Here is a 23511-nt window from a genome sequence, read left to right on the forward strand (position 1 = left end):
CGTGGATATAACCCGTTTCAGTCCGCGACGGAAGAGCGTGGGAGCTGCTGGATGTCGACTCTTCCGTTGTTATCATCCGGCAATGTCTCAGGTGTGCTGGTGTGCTGGACAGCGAATGGCTGCGGGAAAGGCCGTCATACACGCTTCGATCAAAGCGTCACGACTGCAATTTGCTGAAGCCGACGCCTCGTGGACTTCCGTTGACTGGGGTCGATTTATCTTCTCGAAGGAGCCGACTTTTTGAACGCGTCAAAACCAACGCCAACGAGTGTGGCGAGCGAGAGGGACACGGTAAGACTTCGTTTTCCAAGCGGTCGTTATATTTTGTGTGAAGGATTAAATTTATCGTTTCCGTGCAGTTACAAGCCAGCCAACGTGCAGGGAGTCGCAGCGAGTCGACGCATCTGCGTGGACGTGGGTTTCGGCGTTCGAGGCGTGGTCTCGGGCCTCCACACCCCATCGAGGGCGCTCTTACTTCGCAGCGCTACTGTAGCGGAATCGAAAGCCTCCCCACTTAGGCCCACACCGCTCTCCCCGATGCTGAGTCTGTGATCCAGCATGACCATGCGCCGGTGCACACTGCGAAGATTGTGAAAGAGCAGCTGGAAACCCGCAGAGTCAATCCGCTCTCCTGGCTGGCTAAGTTCATTGACATGAGCATCTGCGGAAATGTATGGGCGCATAAGAGCAGCTGTGGTGCGAAACCCGATTTATTCGGCGACTGCGGAAGGTGTTTGCCAAGAGTGAGGATCATCTTAGAGCGAGTAACCCTTGTGCCTGCTCTGTACTCCTTCAATACCTTCTGGAATGGCAGCAGTTGTTGCTGCGAAAGGGGGTATGGCAAAATATCACCGAAACTCAAGCAGCGAACAATTGTGATTTCCGGCGGCCACTTCTCCAAGTTTTTCGATATTTCTTGAAAAGTGCGCAAAATAAAGTTTTGATGCTTGTGTTTGGTTGATTTCTGCATTGTGACTAAAGGAACCTGAGATAAAATAAACTGGGTAACGATTTCCTGGTAATTAAGGTAACGCTAATACACCGGAATACAATGAATAATACAAGGAATACACCGCCTTAACTAGAAGCATCCAAATTTTGGTTACTCGTAATGCGGCCACAACCGAGAAAAAATGAAACTGCAAGCGGACAAGCGAGCGCTCCAATGACTTGATGCGCCTGATGGGAAGCCACTCTCTCCGCGCATGCGCACGGATAGTTTGAGACGTCGGATAACTGCGCTCGTAGTGCAGAAACCCACGCGCTCCCGTGTTCACGCTCAAAAAGATCGCGACTGTGCAGGTGGGCGTACTGTTAGAGGGAACACGCGAGCGCGTTGCTCATGTAAAGCCCCTTAAGCCCCTTAACTTGCCGCAGGTGGGAACCGAACCCACAACCTTCGCATTTTCGCGAAGGTTGTGGGTTCGGTTCCCACCTGCGGCAAGTTTTTCACCCACTTTAATTTCCATTAATTTATCGTTTCTTTATTTCATTTATTAAGCGCAAGTAATTTCCCCTATGTTGTCCTTGGTGTCAGTGTTTGTTCAGGAATTGTGGTATCATGAAGTGAATAGCCTAAGCCATTGTGCACAACCTAAAATCTTGTGCTTCATTTCTGTTTCTTCGTTTTTAGCTGTGATCACACAGTATTGACCATCGCCTTTTTCAGAATGATTCGTTTGTTTGGAGTTGGTATACCTTCGTTGCTTCGCTTTCATGCGCCTGTCCTTTTACTGTCCATCATTATCTTGCTAGAAAACACCAAAGCCCGTAACATTGCGTTTCAGCTAGCGTTTCTGTATATGGGACTATGCAGGTGAACTGGAAAATAAGATTACGTAGGCCACTTGGAGAGAACTGGAAAGATGCCGGAAAGTAAGCAACCCTAAGTCCTCTACAGCTAGTCTTAAAAGAATAGCGACATTCTTTTGCCCGCACAGGTGGCCGCAGAATTTAATCTTTAGTTTTACTCAGTGTTTACTGACGAAATTACAATCCCCTCAAATGCTCATAGGGTTTCTATAAGTGCCACCATGGACGACATTGTGATTACGCACGAAGGAATTGACCGTTTGTAAAGTAATTCGAGTACTGGGTCTGATGGTATCTGCCCCATACTGCTCAGACTAACTAAAGCAACATTACCCCGGATATTTTACTGCATTATTTCAGAGGTTTATTTACACAGGCTACACATCTCACTTTTGCCGACTATATCATAATCCTTCGGCATTCTCAGAAGCCCATATCAAACCGGCCATTCACGTCTTTCCGTTACTAGATCACCCTTTTAAAGTACAGCCAAATTTCGTCCGTACTAAACTTATGCATCAGTCACAACCATAGGAATCTACCATCGGAACAAACTGCCAGCTGAAATCGCTTCTGAGAACAATCACGATGTTGTTAATAAACTTCAGTGCTGGATGCATACTGCATGTAATAGGGTTTTAAGGACCTTTAGTTTTATCTTGTATTTGAATCTCGTTTTCCATTTTTCCCATTTATTTATTTGTTATTTATTTGTATGTCGCAATCTTTTATTGGTATTCATTAATTTTGTATTTGTGACCTTGTGTCTTGTATTACTTGCGGTGCTATGTATATTGTTCATTCATGGCGTTTTTGAACCCCCTATGTAATGCCTGTAAACGGCCCTTTACGTTGCGTGAATAAAAAAAAAAAGAGTAACTATTATCGATTGCTTAAATGATATTGCGCGACATAAAAAACGACACGGACGTGAGAGAAGACGACACACCAAGCGCAATGGTGCGCAATTGCGCTTGGTGTGTCGTCTTCTCTCACGTCCGTGTCGTTTTTTATGTCGCGCAATATCATTTAAGCGATGGATTACCAACTTGCCCGGAATGCTGCTCTCATTAACTATTATCGATGCGCGAACGGCCAGTGGTCCAAGAGCGACATCTAGGGCGATACTTTTCGGGACGATCACACCAGCTCTGTGACAGTATGCTGAGTATACTGCCGAAAGCGTTTCTCGCTTTGTGCTAAGATCGCCATCTGTTGGCGTACAGAATAGTTAAAGGTATCGTGTCCTCATCCCTTTCACCCTGTTGCTCACACACGCGTGCGATGTCTTTTATTTTTCATTGGTGCCGAGAACGAACGGCACGAGATCGACATGTTCGTGCCGTGCACTCATCTGTCGGGCAAAGACGATGCTGGCGTTTCGTGCGTCATCACCGGGTGAAGCATGGGGAGGCAGCACGGTCGCCTACTATTCGAGTCAAGCAAGCAAGGTGAGCGCATGGAAGACGAGACTCGGGTGTTGAAATCTTTCCATTGCATTTTGCTCTGACTCTTAAACGATTTGACACTCTTTAACTGTAAGAAGTAAGGTTAGTCGTTTCGTTAGTGACATAAACTGCTGTGAATATTCGCTTACTAACTAAATTAACGAGCACGTTATCACGCGCACAGGCAAACACGAACGCATCGCACTCGATGGGCACGGACACTCGCAGTTGTACCTACATAGTTACCATTCCTTGTGAATTTCACTCAGTTTGCGGTATGTTTGCTTGCGTATTGGTTTGTTTGGTTATTCGTATCTAACCTATTTGACGCCAACTTGGGTCGCCGGGTATTCCGTGGTCTAACGTGTAGAACATCGGGCTGCGTTGCCGAGGAAGAAGGTTCAAAATCAACCTGCAGACAAACTTGGCGGACTGGTTATCTGGTGGTATATGCCGCTCCTCAGTAAATTTCTTTCATGCCATTCTCGGTCAGTGTGTATGGTCCGCCAACTAGTGAACCACTTTTACACTAAATTTGGTCACTGGTTGTTGGCCATTACCCACGGTGGTGGCGTATTGGATTTGGCGTTTCGCTACTGAACTCGAAGGCGCAGGATACAAATCCCGGCCGGGGTGGTCGCATTTCGATTGGGGTCGAAAAGCAAGAACGCCGGTGTGGATGCACGTTAAAGCACCCTTGATGATAAACATTATTTCGGGGTTCAGCGCTATGGAGTTCCTCATAACACTATAATGGTTTTGGCACGTAAAAGCCCAGAAATGTTTGTGCCATGCGTGCGTGCTCTGGCGATGTCCCGCGTTACGCGGCGATGAAAGTAACACTTCTTCATGCTGGGATGCTGTCCTACACAGCCCCAACCTCGAAGAACAGTTATGGGCTGTCCAACGGGCCCGCGACGCAGCGGAGAGGCTCGGCCTCTCTGTCCCGACGTGGGAGCGGCCCGCTGCGCGCTAGGGCGCGCCCTAAAGGACCCTAATAAAGTTTTTCATCCATAGCGTGCGTACTGCCCTTCAGTCGACGCAAACTTTGGTAGCTGGGTATGTGTCACTGGGTATGCGCGTAAGTTCAATCAACCTATTTTACGCCAACTTGGGTTACAGTGTTGCTCAAACGGCCCGGTTTGTTGTTGCCCGCCCTGCGGAATTGGTGGCCAGTCCTTTTATCGGGATGGTGTCTGCAGCCTGCCCTGCGGACCTGGTGGCCTGCTTTCCTCGCAGCCTGGTGTTTTAATGACCCCCCTCCCCCACCTTCATGTACTGTGGATCTGGTGATCAGCTAATCTAGCGACTTGGTATCTCGATAACCGCTATGCTGACCTGGTGGCCAACTGATGTGAGCTCCTTGGCTGCCGATTAGAAGTATGCGTTAAGGAATCATTGGTGGTAAAATGTTTATCTACCAATTTCTCTACGAAAAAAGACAAGTAGGCATAGTTGTTGGTTACCATGCGCAAAATCAGCGTCTGTGGTAACTTCGTTCTTTTCGCGCTGTTTTATTTCGGCCATTTCTTCGTATTTAAAAGTTCTCATCGCTGCAATAACGGACGATGTAGCTTGAATCTATATCGCGGGTTCCTTTCGCGCTGGCTGTCATTTTGTCATTGACGCTGCAGTGGTTGTGGGAAAGGGTATTCACCTGCTTTCGTGAATCGCTTCAGCCTATAACGTCCGAACGCAAGTCACGCCGCTTTTTCTTTTTTCTTTAAGACATCACGAGATGACTGCATCAATAATAATAGCTACTCGTTTGTGTACGCCATCGCCGTGGCTCTCGGTTCAAACGACGCGGAGACGGACAGACGGACCAAGTTCGGCTTCCTAGCAGACGAAATGAGCGCAATCTTTGCGACTGTTTTGAATTAAGATCAATCAACTTTTGGTTTAGGAGCCAGGCGATGTGGCATACGCTGCTTTTTGCTGTAACCGCTTTCTCTGTCGTGCTTGTGAAGTTGGCGTATCTGCGTTTAGACAAATGCAGTAGAGTTGCCTGTTCAGCACATTCTTGAATGTTATGTCGTGTAGTTGAAAACTTCGGGACAAAGTAATCAAGAAATACTACAGGCAGGTTTCCATTTGCTGACGTTTCAACTTGTTTTTGTCCTTTCTGTAGTGGCAGCATCAGGGAAGAATGCTGATCCAATGCACTTGTTACAATTTATTTGAAACGAAGATGTGTAATCATCATCATCATCATCAGCCTGGTTATGCCCACTGCAGGGCAAAGGCCTCTCCCATTCTTCTCCAACTACCCCGGTCATGTACTAATTGTGGCCATGTTGTCCCTGCAAACTTCTTAATCTCATCCGACCACCTAACTTTCTGCCGCCCTCTGCTACGCTTTCCTTCCCTTGGAATCCATTCCGTAACTCTTAATGACCATCGGTTATCTTCCCTCCTGATTACGTGTCCTTCCCATGCCCATTTCCTTTTCTTGATTTCAACTAAGATATCATTAACTCGCGTTTGTTCCCTCACCCAATCTGCTCTTTTCTTATTCCTTAACGTTACACCTATCATTCTTCTTTCCATAGCTCGTTGCGTCGTCCTCAATTTAAGTAGAACCATTTTCGTAAGCCTCCAGGTTTCTGCCCCGTACGTGAGTACTGGTAAGACGCAGCTGTTATAAACTTTTCTCTTGAGGGATAATGGCAACCTGCTGTTCATGATCTGAGAATGCCTGCCAAACGCACCCCAACCCATTCTTATTCTTCTGATTATTTCAGTCTCATGATCCGGATCCGCAGTCACTACCTGTCCTAAGTAGATGTATTCCCTTACCACTTCCAGTGCCTCACTACCTATTGTAAACTGCTGTTCCCTTCCGAGACTGTTAAACATTACTTTAGTTTTCTGCAGATTAATTTTTAGACCCACCCTTCGGCTTTGCCTCTCCAGGTCAGTGAGCATGCCTTGCAGTTGGTCGCCTGTGTTACTAAGCAAGGCAATTTCATCAGCGAATCTCAAGTTACTAAGGTATTCTACATTAACTCTTATCCCCAATTCTTCCCAATCCAGGTCCCTAGAATACCTCCTGTAAACACGCTGTGAATAGCATTGGAGAGATCGTATCTCCCTGCCTGACGCCTTTCTTTATTGGGATTTGGTTGCTTTCTTTATGGAGGACTGCGGTGGCGGTGGAGCCGCTATACATATCTTTCAGTGTTTTTACATACGGCTCGTCTACACCCTGATTCCGTAATGCCTCCATGACTGCTGAGGTTTCGACTGAATCAAACGCTTTCTCGTAATCAATGAAAGCTATATATAAAGGTTGGTTATATTCCGCACATTTTTCTATCACCTGATTGTTAGTGTGAATATGGTCTATTGTTGAGCAGCCTTTACGGAATCCTGCCTGGTCCTTTGGTTGACCGAAGTCTAAGGTGTTCCTGATTCTATTTGCAATTACCTTAGTAAATACTTTGTAGGCAACGGACAGTAAACTGATCGGTCTATAATTTTTCAAGTCTTTGGCGTCCCCTTTCTTATGGATTAGGATCATGTTAGCGTTTTTCCAAGATTCCGGTACGCTCGAAGTCCTGAGGCATTCCGTATACAGGGTGGCCAGTTTCCATAGAACAATCTGCCCACCATCCTTCAACAAATCTGCTGTTACCTGATCCTCCCCAGCTGCCTTCCCCCTTTGCATAGCTCCCAAAGCTTGCTTTACTTCTTCCGGTGTTACCTGTGGGATTTCGAATTCCTCTAGACTATTCTCTCTTCCGTTATCGTCGTGGGTGCCACTGGTACTGTATAAATCTCTATAGAACTCCTCAGCCACTTGAACTATCTCATCCATATTAGTAATGATATTGCCGGCTTTGTCTCTTAGCGCATACATCTGATTCTTGCCAATTCCTAGTTTCTTCTTCACTGCTTTTAGGCTTCCTCCGTTCCTGAGAGCATGTTCAAGTCTATCCATATTATACTTCCTTATGTCAGCTGTCTTACGCTTGTTGTATAACTTCGAAAGTTCTGCCAGTCCTATTCTAGCTGTAGCGTTAGAGGCTTTCATACATTGGCGATTCTTGATCAGGTTTTTCGTCTCCTGCGATAGCTTACTGGTCTCCTGTCTAACGGCGTTACCACCGACTTCTATTGCGCACTCCTTAATGATGCCCATAAGATTGTCGTTCATTGCTTCAACACTGAGGTCCTCTTCCTGAGTTAAAGCCGAAAACCTGTTCTGTACCTTGTTCCGGAATTCCTCTAGTTTCCCTCTTACCGCTAACTCATTGATTGGCTTCTTATGTACCAGTTTCTTCCGTTCCCTCCTCAAGTCAAGGCTAATTCGAGTTCTTACCATCCTATGGTCACTGCAGCGCACCTTGCCGAGCACGTCTACATCTTGTATGATGCCAACTAACACAACTACACAACTAACACAATGCTACACAACTAATGGTGATGCGCCAAATTGTCTTATTTCTTTCCATGCAACGAGTATGTTCACGCAATGTTTATGCAAAGCCTTCAGCTCGTACACTTGTGCTCTACACTGTTCAGAAGCTGTTCCGAAATGCAAACACCAAATCAGGCGGATGCATAGTCTGAGACGTCCGTGTAGCAATATCACGAGGACGAAGGTGATGTGTGATTATTCTCGAGGGACGAATGCTTACAAGGGGTGTTCACAGAAAAGTGTCGCATGTATTCGGCTCATATCAGGGGAATTCGTAATCGTGAGAAAGCGTGGTTCGGCTGCTTTGCATAGGCGGTCACGGAGGGCTATATATCCGCTGCTTTGGCGGCTACACGTTTATATCGCTGAGTTTCTCAAGAGCGAATGTATCATTATGAGAAAGCATTTCTTCGGCGTTGGTCAACGCAGATGGTCAAAATGAGAAACATCGCTTTTTCCTTGGCCATGCTGCATTATTAGTGAGACCAGTGTATCGTATAACGTTCTGTTTCTGGAATGCATCATGTAACCGCGCAAACGACAACGGACGAGGAAAGAAACACACAGGACAGGCGTGGAACTTAACCGCGCAAACGACAACGGACGAGGAAAGAAACACACAGGACAGGCGCGGAACTTCAGTTCGTCCGTTGTTTGCGCGCTTAAGTTACGCGCCTGTCCTGTGTGTTTCTTTCCTCGTCCGTTGTCGTTTGCGCGGTTACATAATGCATTCCAATAACGACCACCAACTAGCCCGCCTCTCCCTGTTAAATATGTTCTGTTACTACCCGTGCCTTTTTAGAGGGCAGCTCTTAGACGCACGTACCTGTGGCGATCGTCGGCGTTGTCCCCCGAACGCAGCGAACGAACACAGCGAAGGACGAAAGCGAACGCGGAGCGCAGCGGAGGATGAAAAAAAAAAAAAAAAAAAAAAAAAAAATGGCGATAGCAAAGAAAGTGCGAGAAGGTAAGCGGAGGAGGAGGGTATGGCGTAACTTTAAGAGACATGAGAGAGCGGTGGGGATCGGAAAGCAGACGGGGATAGCCGATATTCTAGTTCACGCTAACATAAAGGAATGGAGCTGGGTAGGGCATGTAATGCGTAGGCTGGATAAGCGGTGAACCATTAGAGTTGCAGAATGCGTGCCCCGGGAAGGGAAGAGCAGTCGAGGATGGCAGAAAATTAGATGAGGTGCACAAACGCACAAACGCACGCACGCACGCACACGCCCATGCTAGGTGTCTGAGCTTACGTTTCTTTCGAGTGAATGTGCCAGCGAACGGATTTGTATAAGCCCTCAATGCTCCATGGTGTACCCTTGTTTTGCGTAATAAAAATTAAGTAAATTTTTACATCAAACCTCAACATGTAATGCACATGAGTGCGTCTGAAGCACGCAGGCGTCCTGAAAATTTAGCTTATTATCATCCTTTGGTTTTTGTTCAATTCTTCATTCCATATGGAGCACTGGGTGGGAGCGAAAACTTGGAATATCCTGCAAGATGGACGCGTGACACTGGGGCATGAGAGGTACAGATTCCCTAATGCATCTAGGCATGTGTCACGCTTCTCTGTGCATGCACCTGTAATCGCCATTCTTGCATCGACAAACATAAGTCGCCTTGGCCCTTGTGACATCGCTACATTCATATCTGACACTGCATGTCTGCCTGGTTTAGTTTTTGAATTTGCATAGCTTGTGAACAGTATAGTGTAAAAATATGAAACAATTCCAGAATATCAGAGACGTAGCCTTCGTGGTGAATAGACAGAATATTGTATGGCGTTACACGCTGCACAATGTGTAAGTAAACAGAATTGCGTGCATAGGTGTTATTTGCGTAGGATTTGACGATGCGTTTCACTGTAGCTTCGCCTGATATAAATTTCAGCGCGTGCTTAGGATCATCGTAATTTTGCCTTCATGTGGCGTTTGACAGGCATTACGAACTGACAAATTGGGCCAAAGAGAGAAAATAATGCAGAGAAAGGCAGGGAGGTTAACCAGAGGTAGTTCCGGTTGGCTACCCTGCGCAGGGGGAAGGGTTAAGGGTGATAAAAATTGGGCCAACTGGTACATTGCTGGTTGTGCAACAGTGTGGCAGGGCAGCAAACAGAATTCTACTCCGTACTATGTATTCAAATTTTGTGCTTTATTATTTGTCTTATTCCCTGTTGGTTATTGCGAATTCTTTTACGTATATGCTGCGCCGTTTTGGGCAACACCATGTGTTGATAAGCAGCGCAAGTATTGTTTTTCGGCTTGCTACTCCGGAAACCACGTTACATCCTACTTAATTCTTGATTCCTTGTTCTTACGATGAATGAAGCCAAAGCGACAGCAGTCGCGTCAGTAAGACAGCCGAACGCGTAGAAGTGAATCAGGTGCATAAAGTACGAGTGCAAATGTGCATTTCGCTATTTGGGATAATGAAGCAAGGAAGGAAGCATTTTTGCATTTGAGCTGTTTACAGCATCGACAACAAATATATTGATGTCAAGCAATACTGGGTTCTGCTATTACTCGAAATGTTATGGTCCCGTGACTTTAAAGCCGTTGGTGAAAACGTCACAACTTGGACTCATTGGTAGTAAAATATGATATGCAAATATGCATCAACGGACGAATACAAATGAAGCACGCCAAAAAAAGAAAAGAAAGCGCCATCTTCTGACAAACTATTTGAATAGGAAAAATTAATCCTATGTCATCTGTTCTGAGATACCACAGCTCCTTATGCAATAGCGCAACTAATGCCATGTAACCATTTTTTGTCCGTTGTTTATTGCCTTTTTTCTTTCTTTTTTGTTTGGTTTTATTCGTGTAAATCAACTACCGGTATTTTCTTCCCATACAATTCTTCTTGCTCCCATGAGATAAGCTATACCTTGTTTTCATTTGTAATCAATTCTGTATTTTGCTCTGTTAACGTTCATTTCCTGTTGCTTGTATACTAGCTTATATGCTACTGTTGCTTTGTGATGTCAACTATCATAACTGTTCTTGTACAGGAGGTCTCGATACAGTCCTTGACTATGCGACCTCCTCCTGCATACTAAATACTTGTAATGTGACCCAACTTCTAACAATAAATTCTGATTCTGATTCTGCTCGCGCGCGACAAAGCCTACCGGTGTACAGTCATCACCATCAACCTACTTCTGTCCTCTCCCGGCGATTTCCATAACCCTTGACTTGCACCAGCTGATTCCACCTGATAACTGCCAACTTTGTCAATTGATCACAACACCCAATTTTTTGCCGTCCTCTACTGAGCTTCACTTCGGTAGGCGCCAATTCTGTAACTCTATTGCGCCTCCCCTTATCTGCTCTATGCATTACGTAGCTCAGCTCGATCTTTCCCTCTTAATGTCATCTCGCATATCGGCTACCCTTGTTTGCTCTTTAGTCGACATCGCGGTCTTTGTGTCTCTGAACGTTACTCCTTCCGTTCTTCTCCTGAAGGGGATTTGTTAATCCCCAACTGTCTGCTACATACATTGACACCCGTAAAATACAGTGATTGTGCACTTTTGGATGCCAATGTATAAGGATAGCAGTAAGCTGCTGGTCATTATTTCGTAATGCGTACCATATGCGATTTAACCGGTTTTTATTTGCTCGTATGTTTGCTTGTCATGATCAGTCACCTTAGCTACGCTATAAAAGATTGCCTAAATGTTATGCATATTCGTGAACCTCACTCATATACTCTTTCGGCTCAGTCATAGAATGCAAGTTGCACTTTACGTTACTTACTCAATCCCATAATAGAAAGAACGGATTCGAAACGCAATGATGTAAATGTTATAATTGCGCCACCAATAAGCTATGGGTAGGTTTATAACCAAGAACTAATCCTTCTAGCGAAATTCAACGCAAGCCCCGCAGCGCTTCCGTGGCATGGGTAAGTTGAACTCTGACATTCGACAATCGGTCAGTCATCAGGCATCACGTAGGCAAATCTGCACGCTGCGTGAAGCAAAGGTTGAATAAGCGTAAGCCAAACATCAGAACAACACGCTGTTGGCGTCGAGCTTCCAGGCATACAGCCACCGCCTAACGTTAAAAGAAACTCGCGCGTTGCTTTGATAACAAGCAAATACGGCGAGATAGATAATTCAGGTAAAACGCTGTGGCGGCGAGGTTTGTCGTGCATTAGTAGCGCATGGCTTCGGCTATTATATCGTGTCACGAATTGGGGAATCATAGCCTATGCCCTTCTGTTCAAACCCATATGTTGCGCTGTTATTGCTTTTTCCTATTTGGCTTAGATAAGACAGTATATAACTTCGTCGTTTCCACTGATTAATTTGTCGGAAGGTTGTGCTGTATTTGTGTGCTTCGCATGCGTACGCCTGCTTCTTTTTTATACCACCGAGAGTGTTTCTGGCGTTATGTCAAGCTCGCTCTCGCGCAGTGTGAAGAGCGCCGTTGGCCGTATACCTTATTGAGTCCGGGGCCGAGTCTCGCGAGATCTCGCGAAAGTGAAATTATGTCCGTTAGTGATCGCCCCAGAATGCCCGCCTACTTTTTCAAAACGACGGCAACAGAAAGATAAAGTCATGTTGACAATAACGGGCACAAGCGAGGCTGGTTGACGTTTTTCATTTAATATATTGCACCTGACACAATCCTACGCGAGGGAAATGCCAATACAAGCGTCGATGTATTTCTCTTCCGCACAAAAAGCGACGAATGTCGTAACGAGTTTTACTACTTGGAGTGTTCAAGACTGTTGATAAATTGCAATTTGCGATAGATCATGGCGGCCTTTGACGGTGTTCAGAATATAATTATAAAGGCCTCGCGTCTCCAGTTCTGTCGCCGTGCTTCTGACATATGCGTGCGGTGCTTTCTTTTTTTCTGTTTCGTGAACGAGCGGTAGGAGATCGACCAGATCGTGTCGGGAACCCATCTGTCAAGCAAAGGCGATGCTAGGCTTTTGAGGATCAGGATCTGCGTGGGAAGAAGTACACTGCTTGACTATACTAGCCATACCAGCAAGGTGAGCGCATTGAAGGCGTGACTTACTACATTTCAGTATTTTCATAGCCCTTCTCTCTGCAAAGAAAATTGTGTGAATACAATTTCACGTTCGCTAAACTCGAGTACGTCAACGTTTCTTATAACTCTTAACAATCAAGTGTCAAGAAGACGCCATTATAAATAAAAAAAATACAATTAGCGCAACCACAAATATTTTGCCTGACTAATGTCAATTATGCTACCTGACAAAAATGCAACATGGGTTACTACAACATATCCAGTGAAAGATCGCATAAGGAACACGTTACGAATAAAATAGCAGACGTGCGTCGCCTCACAATTGGAGATAATATAAAAACACCGCGAACGCATCTGCGTTTTAAACAATATGCGTGCGCATTCGAGCCTGCTTTCACACGAATGTTTGGTCATTACAGATGAATCATGTGCGCTCCTTCGATAGCTACACTTTTCACTCCAGCATCAAAGCAGTGAAATCTGTCTTGACGTGTTTCTCTTTCTTGCCATGTAGTCGCTGGTGAAAATTTGTCCGCAGCTACCCACTTTGGCGTCCCGTATATGGCCGTATGTGTTTCGTTAAGGTACGCGATAATTCATAGCTGCTACAAAAGGGAACCACACATCACGGTTTTTCATGCTTCATTTTGATTGATGGGCATGCAGGCCTATTCGACGAAAAGCTGCTACCCGTGCTTACCATAGGCCATTATATAATTGAAGCCGCACATTTTCAAATGAAAAGAATTAGAAAGACATGACTAGGCTGTGTGTAGAATTCTTTTCGGGTAACGAATAAGAAATTATTGAGGCTGCAGTTCCAATAGTGAGAGCACTTTCGAAGATTACGACCAAACGCAAAGCCTATAAGGATATTATGCAAAGTTCTGTGCAGTCTAGCGTCTTAAGTTTGTGAGTTTCAATTACTCATTCTTCGGAAACTTCACCCTCTTTACGGTACGTTTGTTTGTCTATTAGTTTGTTATTGCGCATGTGACCTCTTTCACGCTAATTTTGGTCAACGGATATTCTTCGGGCTGCTGTGCTGAGGGGACAGGGCTCGCTATAAACCTTCAAGCCAACTTGTGTCGCTGAGTTTCTTCAATGAGTGTCGCCGCTTATCGGTGAACCTATTTCATGTCAACTAGGCTGAATCGGTGGTTCTAGCGTCTCGGTGTCTTGGTCCTAACCTGCGGTACTGGTGGCCAGCAGTTCTTACGCACTTGCATCTTGCTGCCGGCCCTGGGGACCTGGTGACCTGGTGACCAGTTCAAGCGGCTTGGTGTCTTGCCACCCACCCTGCAGACCTGGTGAGCACCTGTTCTCCTGAGGCCCGGTGTATTGCTATCAGTGCTGTGGATGTTGTTGCCAGCTCTTAAAGTATTCTGGCGTCTTGCTTCCCGCACTGGGGACCTGGTGGTCAACGGTACTGGAGGTGACTTTCCAGCCCTGCGGTCCTGGTGGCCAGATGTCCTTGCGTACCTGTATTTTGCTGCCGGCCCTGTCAACCTGGTGGCCACAACAAGAAGCCTGGTGCCTTGTCACGCACCCTGCAGACCTGGTGAGCACCTGTTCTCCTTAGGCCCGGTGTATTGCTATCCGTGCTGTGGATGTTGTTGCCAGCTCTTAAAGTATTTTGGCGTCTTGCTTCTCACACTGGGGACCTGGTGGTCAGCGGTTCTTGAGGTGATTGCCCGCCCTGCGGTCCTGGTGGCCAGATGTTCTTGCGTACCTCTATTTTGCTGCCGGCCCTGTGGAGCTCGTGGCCAGTTGAAGTCCGGCCCTGTCAACTTGGTGTTCACCACAAGGGGTGTGGTGTCTTGCTACGCACCTTGCGAACCTGGTGACCACCTGTCCTCGTGCGCCCTGGTGTATTGCTATCCGTGCAGCAGATCAGGTGAGCACAATCCTTGCTACTGTTTTGATTTCATTACGTTCAAACAACTTCTGGTGTAGCCGCCGCGCTTTCTACCGTAACCACTTCGTCTTTCGTGCTCGTGAAGTACTACGTCTTCATCTTGCGTTAGACAAATGTAGTACAGCTGCCTGTTATGTTTAACGCGTTCTTGAATGTGATGTCATGTAGAAATAACTTGTAACTCCCTTTGTTGGTTGCTTATTTGAAGAGAAGCGCTTTAGCAAACGCTATACAATGAACGGCGGTGCACAAAGTCGTTTGATTTCAGCCTACCCAAAGAGTAAATTTATCCAGTGTTTATGCAAAAGCTTCACCTCTGACAATTACTGGACTTGTTCTCAACACAGTTCAGATGCTATTCGGAAATACAGACACCAAATCGGGTGGACGCACTGTGTTGCGCATCTGCGTAGCGATGTAACCAGGACGAAGGCGATGTGGGATGCTTGTCGAGGAAATGCTGACGAAGGTGTGTGCACAGAGAAGTAGGATAGAATTGTAACCCTGTGAATTCAGAACATATTCGAGGCAGTTGTCATCTTGAGAAAGGGCTCTTCGGCAGATTTGTGTAGACGGTCACCGAGGGCTACGCACCTTCTGCTGTCTCGGGTTATGTGCGTGCAGTCACCGCTTTTTAGAAAAGTCAGAGCAGGGCTGTGTGGATATACTATTGGACTATGTTATGTTTTTTTCCATGACAAAAAAAATTTTCGTAAATTGTTGTGACGTTCGCCCAAGTGATTTTGACTATAGGTACAATTAGTCATTGATATGTGCTTCCAGTTGCATATTATTAGAGAAGTGATAACATGGATCTTGAGACATTAAAATGGGCTTTGTTTTTTTTCCGCGAGAATTTCGCAGACGCCTGTGCTATATATCTAAATAAGCGTCACTATATGCGGATTTTCCGACGTACTGATATGTGTGTCCAGTCAAAGCTTTTTAGGGAAGTTAGAACATAGCGGTCCTTACAGTCTAACGAGCTACGAGCTTATGTTCTCTCCGGGACAAGCAAATTTGGTAAATTCGTGCATTCTTCTCCTAAACGAGCGCCAGTATATGTGCATTTCCATAGGTAGGGTTATGCACATGCATTGACGTATTTTTGGAAAATGAGAGCACGGCTGTGTGGGCATTATATTGGGCTATATCATGTTTTTGCATGACAAAAAAATTGTAAATTGGTGTAGCTTTCACCCAAGTGATTTGGACTATAGGTACACTTAAAGACGTAGTGATATGTGCTTCCTGTCGCAGATTATTAGAGAAGTCAGAACAGGGATGTTTAGACATTCTGATGAGCTCTTGTTCGCTTTTTCTGCGAGGAGTACATTTGGCAAATGCCTGTATTCTCCACATAAATAAGGGTCACTATATGCGCATTCGGACAGGCCGCCATTGGAATATGATCCTGGCAACGTTTAACGCTAGAACGTTATCTAGTGAGGCGAGTCTAGCAGTGCTATTGGAGGAATTAGAGGGCAGTAAATGGGACATAATAGGGCTCAGTGAAATTAGGAGGCCAAAAGAAGCATATACAGTGCTAAAAAGCGGGCACGTCCTGTGCTACCGGGGCTTAGCAGAGAGACGAGAACTAGGAGTCGGATTCCTAATTAATAAGAACATAGATGGTAACATACAGGAATTTTGTAGCATTAACGAGAGGGTGGCATGTCTTGTTGTGAAACTTAATAAGAGGAACAAAATGAAGGTTGTACATGTCTACGCCCCTACATCTAGTCATGATGACCAGGAAGTCGAAAGCTTCTATGAAGACGTGGAATCGGCGATGGGTAAAGTCAAAACAAAATACAGTATACTGATGGGCGATTTCAATGCCAGGGTAAGCAAGAAGCAGGCCAGAGACAAGTCAGTGGGGGAATATGGCACAGGCTCTAAGAATGGCAGAGGAGAGTTATTAGTAGAGCTTGCAGAACAGAATAATATGCGGATAATAAATACCTTTTTACGCAAGCGGGTTAGCCGAAAGTGGACGTGGAGGAGCCCGAATGGTGAGACTAGAAATGAAATCGACTTCGTACTCTGCGCGAACCCCGGCATCATACAAGATGTAGACGTGCTCGGCAAGGTGCGCTGCAGTGACCATAGGATGGTAAGAACTCGAATTAGCCTTCACTTGAGGAGGGAACGGAAGAAACTGGTACATAAGAAAGCAATCAATGAGTTAGCGGTAAGATGGAAACTAGAGGAATTCCGGATCAAGCTACAGAACAGGTATTCGGCTTTAACCCAGGAACAGGACCATAGTGTTGAAGCAATGAACGACAATCTTATGGGCATCATTAAGGAGTGCGCAATAGAAGTCAGTGGTAACGCCGTTAAACAGGAAACCAGTAAGCTATCGCAGGAGACGAAAGATCTGATCAAGAAACGCCAATGTATGAAAGCCTCTAACCCTACAGCTAGAATAGAACTGGCAGAACTTTCTAAGTTAATCAACAAGCGTAAGACAGCGGACATAAGGAATTATAATATGGATAGAATTGAACAGGCTCTCAGGAACGGAGGAAGCCTAAAAGCAGTAAAGAAGAAACTAGGAATAGGCAAAAATCAGATGTGTGCGTTAAGAGACAAAGCCGGCAATATCGTTACTAATATGGATGAGATAGTTCAAGTGGCTGAAGAGTTTTATAGAGATTTATACAGTACCAGTAACACCCACGACGATAAGGTGAGAGAGAATAGGCTAGAGGAACTTGAAATCCCACAAGTAACACCGGAAGAGGTAAAGAACGCCTTGGGAGCTATGCAAAGGGGGAAGGCAGCTGGGGAGGATCAGGTAACACCAGATTTGTTGAAGGATGGTGGGAACACTGTCCTAGAAAGATTGGCCGTCCTATATACACAATGCGTCATGACCTCGAACGTACCGGAATCTTGGAAGAACGCTAACATAATCCTAATCCATAAGAAAGGGGACGCCAAAGACTTGAAAAATTATAGACCGATCAGCTTACTGTCCGTTGCCTACAAAGTATTTACTAAGGTAGTCGCAAATAGAATCAGGAATACCTTAGACTTCTGTCAACCAAAGGACCAGGCAGGATTCCGTAAAGGTTACTCAACAATAGACCATATTCACACTATCAATCAAGTGATAGAGAAATGTGCAGAATATAACCAACCCTTATATATAACTTTCATTGATTACGAGAAAGCGTTTGATTCAGTCGAAACCTCAGCAGTCATGGAGGCATTACGGAATCAGGGTGTAGACGAGCCGTATGTAAAAACACTGAAAGATATGTATAGCGGCTCCACAGCCACCGCAGTCCTCCATAAAGAAAGCAACCAAATCCCAATAAACAAAGGCGTCAGGCAGGGAGATACGATCTCTCCGATGTTATTCACAGCGTGTTTACAGGAAGTATTCAGAGACCTTGATTGGGAAGAATTGGGGATAAGAGTTAATGGAGAATACCTTAGTAACTTGCGATTCGCTGATGATATTGCCTTGCTTAGTAACTCAGGAGACCAATTGCAATGCATGCTCACTGACCTGGAGAGGCAAAGCAGAAGGGTGGGTCTGAAAATTAATCTACAGAAAACTAAAGTAATGTTTAACAGTCTCGGAAGAGAACAGCAGTTTACGATAGGTAGCGAGGCACTGGAAGTGGTAAGGGAATACATCTACTTAGGGCAGGTGGTGACCACGGATCCGGATCATGAGACTGAAATAACCAGAAGAATAAGAATGGGCTGGGGGGCGTTTGGCAGGCATTATCAAATCATGAACAGCAGGTTGCCACTATCCCTCAAGAGGAAAGTGTATAACAGCTGTGTCTTACCAGTACTCACCTACGGGGCAGAAACCTGGAGGCTTACGAAAAAGGTTCTGCTGAAATTGAGGACGACGCAAGGAGCTATGGAAAGAATGATAGGTGTAACGTTAAGGGATAAGAAAAGAGCAGATTGGGGAGGGAACAAACGCGGGTAAATGACATCTTAGTTGAAATCAAGAAAAAGAAATGGGCATGGGCCGGACATGTAATGAGGAGGGAAGATAACCGATTGTCATTTAGAGTTACGGACTGGATTCCAAGGGAAGGGAAGCGTAGTAGGGGGCGGCAGATAGTTAGGTGGGCGGATGACATTAAGACGTTCGCAGGGACAACATGGCCACAATTAGTACATGACCGGGGTAGTTGGAGAAGTATGGGAGAGGCCTTTGCCCTGCAGTGGGCGTAACTAGGCTGATGATGATGATGATGATGATGATGATGATGATGATGATGATGATGATGATGATGATGTTATGCGCATTTGCCGAGGTAGTGATATCTCGTCCATTTGCAGCTTTTTAGGGAAGGTAGAACAGGACTGTAGAGCCATGTTAATGTGCTATAATTTGTTCTTTCTTTTTTCCCGCGAAAGGAAATTTCTGTAAATTAGTGTATTCTTCGCTCAAGAAAAAGTGAGTATATGTTTATTGGAACAGGTAGCGATGTGTTAACCCTTCTACAGCTTTTTAGAGAAGTTATAACAAGGTTGCTGTGGACAATAAAACGGGCTGTTGTCCTAACTTCTTGGTCTAGAAACAATTCTCGAAATTTCGTGTACTCTTCGCCTAAGTGATTATCACTCTATATTTATTTCCAGGGGTAGCAATATGTGCCTTCAGTTGCAGCTTTTTAGGGAAGTGAGAACAGGACCGTACAGCCGATTTAATGGGCTATAATTTGTTTTCTTTCCCTACGAAAAGCAATTTTTGTAAATTAATGTCAGTGAGTGTATTCATCGCTTAAGCGAGAGTCAGTATATGTTTATTGGCAGAGGTCGCCATATGTTAATCCATTTACAGCTTTCCAGAAAAGTTGTAAGAGGGCTGTGAGGACATTACAACGTGCTATTGTCTTATGTTCTTGGTCTACAAAGAATTATCGGAATTTCACGTATTCTTCGCCTAAATAAGCGTCACAATATATGTATTAAAGTAGGTGCGATGTGTGCGTCCAGTTGCAGATTTTTAGGAAAGTGAGAGCAGGACTGTACAGGCCATGTTAATGGGCCATAATTGTTGTTTTTTTTTTCGCAATAAGCAATTTTTGTAAATTAGTACATACTTCCTTTAAGTGAGAGTCATGATATGTGCATTGGTGGAGGTAGCGATATATTATTCGATTTACAGCTTTTTAGGGAAGTTATAACAGAGCTGTGTGGCCGTTCTAACGGGCTATGGTCTTATGTTTTTGGTCGACAAAAAAATTCTCGTAACTTCGCATATTCTTCCCCTAAATGATTGTCAGTAGGTATTTACTAGCAGGGGTAGCGATATGTTCGCCCAGTATCAGCGTTTTGGGGAAGTGGAAACAGGATTTTACAGGAAGGTAATGACCTATAATTTCTTTTTTTCCCTGAGAAAGGCAATTTTTTTAATACTTTAGTGCATTATTCGCTTGCACTGAGAGTCAGTATGTTTATTTGTAGAGCTAGGGATATGTGACTCCATTTAGAGCTTTTCAGAGAAGTTATAAGAGGGCTGTGTGCACATTGTAATGTGCTACTGTCTTATGTTCTTGGTCTACAAATAGTTCTTGTAGATTGGTGTATTCTTCGCCCAACTGAGTGTAACTATATATATATATATATATATATATATATATATATATATATATATATATATATATATATATATATATATATATATATATATATATATATATAAATAAATTAGCAGGGGTAGCGATATATGCGGACAGTTGCAGCTTTTTAGGGAAGTGAGAACAGGACTCTAAAGTCAACTTAATGGGCTTTAATTTGTTTTTCTTTCCTGCGAAAAGCAATTTTTGTAGATTCGTGTATACTTCGCTTAAAGGAGAATCAGCATATGTTTTTTGGTAGAAGTAGCCATATGGTAATTCAATTACAGCTTTTCAGAGAACTTATAAGTGCACTGTGTGGACATTATAACGGGCTTTATAATTTTGGTCCACAAACAATACTCAAAATTCCATGTATTCTTCGCCTAAATGAGTGTCGCTATATATTTCTTAACAGGGGTAGCGATATGTGCGTCCAGTCGCAGCTTTTTAAGGAAGTGAGAACAGGACTGTACAGCCATTAATATTGGCTATAATGTGTTACTTTTTTCCTGCGAACAGAAATTTTTGTAAAAAGTGTATTCTTGGCCGGAGTCAGTCAGTACATGTTTATTGGTAGATGTAGCGATATGTTAATCAATTTACAGCTTCTCAGAGAAGTTAGTAGAGGGCTGCGTGCGCATTATAGCGGGCTATCGTATTGTTTTTCGTCTATAAACAGTTCTCGAAATTTTGTGTATTCTTCGTCTAACTGGGTGTAACTATATTTATTAGCAGGGGTAGTGATATGTGCGTCCAGCTGCAGCATTTTAGGGAAGTGAGAACAGGATTCTGTAGCCGTTTTAATGGTCTATAACCTGTTTTTGTTTTTGCCGCGAGAAGCAACTTTTGTAAATTAGTGTATTCTTCACTTAGTTGAGTCACTATATGAGCATTGGTAGGGATATATTAATCCATTTACAGCTTTTTACAGAAGTTATAATGGGCTGTGTGGACCTTCTAACGGGCTATTTTCGTATCTTTTTGGTCTACAAATAATTATCAAAACTTTGTGTTTTCTTCGCCGAAATGAGTGTCGCGATGCATTAACAGGAGTAGCGATATGTACGTCCAGTCGCAGCTTTTTAGGGAAGTTAGAACAGGACTGTACAGCCATTTAAACGAGCTATAGATTTTTTTTTTTTTCGGCGAGAAGCAATTTTTGTAATTTAGCGTATTCTTCGCCTAAGGGAGAGTCAGTATATGCTTATTTGGAGAGGTAGCGATATGTTAATCCAATTGCAACTTTTTAGAGAAATTATAACAGGGCTGTGTGCACATAACGGGCTGTTGTCGTATGCTTTGGTCGACATCTCGATGTCTGCCTGTCTGTGTTGATAAACTTCAGTTTTCAATAGACTGGGGTGGCGTTTCAGGGAGCCCACAATAGAACTCCAAGGCTTCGCGTCCCCGCCTCTATCACCGTGCTTCTGACATATGCCTTGCGGCGTCTTTTTCTTTCTTTTTCTGTTTCAACGGTGCTGTGAACGGACGGTACGGGATCGCCCTGGTCGTTTCGGGAACCATTGTCAATCAAAGGCGATGCTGACCTTTCGTGCATCGTAACCGCGACCAGCGTGGGTGGCAGCATGGTGACCGACTATAGTAGCCAGACTAGCAAGGTAAGCACATTGAAGACGTGACATATTGCATCCTAGTAGTAAAGCCATAGCGTTACGGGCCATCGGCCTTGGTGTTGGCGTTGGCGTGATGTGTGCGAAATTTCCCGTATATGTTCAGGTTATGTCATGCGACACCTTGCTGCATGACACACGGTATATGCGGGTTATATTGCCACAGAAGCGCATGAATTGAAGTTGCTCGCACCTTGACTTAAATTCTTGACAAAGTTTTTCCTCTGAATTTTGAGAATGACATTCCAAAAACAAATGTCATCAAACAGAACACCAACAGCGCATGCCCGTTATGTTAAATGTTTTCAGACCTAATTATTAAAAGTGGGAAACAATAAAGGAAACCTGAAAATGATGCAACTCTTTTGGCGCGTCTGTGAGCTACCTCCAATTTCGGCCGACGCAGGAGGCCGCGTTTCTACTAGAAAGCTCACCTGCGTGCATAGCGTTCGCCGCCAGCTTTTCCCGAGGAACATTAGGTTGCATAAGCTGCAGTTGCCTGGAAGCGTGAGAAGCATACAGCGACCTTCGAATGCTCTCGCATTCCAAGCTTAAAGGCGAAGCTTAAGCGCCCTCCAAATGATTTCTATTGCCTTTCGCTCTGCAAGAAAAATTGCGTAAAAATGACGTCGCACTCACTAAACTCGAGTGCACCAATGTTTCTTATAACGGTTAGAAATCATGCGTGAGCAGGACACTAAAGTGAACAAAAGGTTACAGTTAACCGAAGTACAATTATGCTACCTGACTAACGTTATTAGTAAAAAAAATGAAATGCGTAAATTTGAACGCTTTCGGTGGAGGATCGTATGAGGAACACGTTACGAATAAAATAGCGGACGTGTGTTGCCTTACAATTACAAGTTATTTGAAATCTGGCGCGAAAGCGTCTGCGTTGTTCACAGTTTGCGCGCGCTTTCGAGCCTCCTTTCCAACGAACCTTCGGTTGCCACGGATGATTCGTGTGTGCTGCTCCAATGGCTACGCTTCCGAGTCCAGCATCCCAGCAGTGAAATCTGTCTTCTCGATATACTTCGCGTTCTTGCCATATAATCGCTGGTAAAAATTTGTCCGCAGCTTCCAACTAAGGCGTCTCTTATTCCCGGAGTGGCTTTTGATTATTATGCCCAATAATTTGAAGCTGCTGCAAAAAGGAAGCACCTTACGGTCTTCCAGGCTCCTTCTTGATCGGTGGTAATGCAAGCTTAACCCGGCGTAAAGCTGTTGCGCGTGCTTGTCATTGGCCATCGCATAATTGAACCCGCACATTTTCAAACGAGAACACATTCATTTTCAGGTAACAAATAGGAAGCTGAGCCCACAGACTCCGTAGTGATGTGATAATTCTAATATAACTCTAATACTAAACACAGTTCTGCGCCCTCAAATGTGTTAAAATTGTGACTTCAAAATACTTCAATTAGCATTCCCTTGAAAGTTCACCCGTTTTCCGCATCTAATGTGTGTAATTCGAGTCTGCTTTGCTGAAGCAACAGATTTCGTCACCAACCTTCAGGCCAACTTGTGTTGCGGAGTTTTTGGCGGTAGGTACTTCTCTTAGATGACGAACCTATCTGAGCCCAACTAGGCTGAGTGGGTGGTTATAGCGGCTTGATGTCTTATTCCCCACACTGCGGTCCTCGTGGCCAGCAGTTAAGTACTTG

At 44.6% G+C, this 23511-nt stretch overlaps 1 protein-coding gene and 1 long non-coding RNA gene across 2 annotated transcripts in view; both read left to right on the forward strand.

Moving 5' to 3' along the window:
• The first annotated feature begins 2939 nt into the window (after window positions 1-2939).
• LOC140214109 (uncharacterized) lies at window positions 2940-13996 on the forward strand. The gene is made up of 3 exons (XR_011891035.1): window positions 2940-3263; window positions 12574-12693; window positions 13860-13996. It is a non-coding gene; the product is annotated as an uncharacterized lncRNA (long non-coding RNA).
• A 55-nt stretch (window positions 13997-14051) lies between these two features.
• LOC129386873 (uncharacterized) overlaps window positions 14052-23511 on the forward strand; it is a 28685-nt gene continuing 19225 nt past the window's right edge. Inside the window, exons 1-3 of the mRNA XM_072285229.1 lie at window positions 14052-14253; window positions 14368-14589; window positions 21753-21835. Coding sequence (XP_072141330.1) covers window positions 14052-14253; window positions 14368-14589; window positions 21753-21835 — 507 coding nt within the window. The remainder of the gene's footprint in view (window positions 14254-14367; window positions 14590-21752; window positions 21836-23511) is intronic.

Source organism: Dermacentor andersoni, chromosome 11 (genome assembly GCF_023375885.2).
Source record: "Dermacentor andersoni chromosome 11, qqDerAnde1_hic_scaffold, whole genome shotgun sequence".
Taxonomy (NCBI): domain Eukaryota; kingdom Metazoa; phylum Arthropoda; class Arachnida; order Ixodida; family Ixodidae; genus Dermacentor; species Dermacentor andersoni.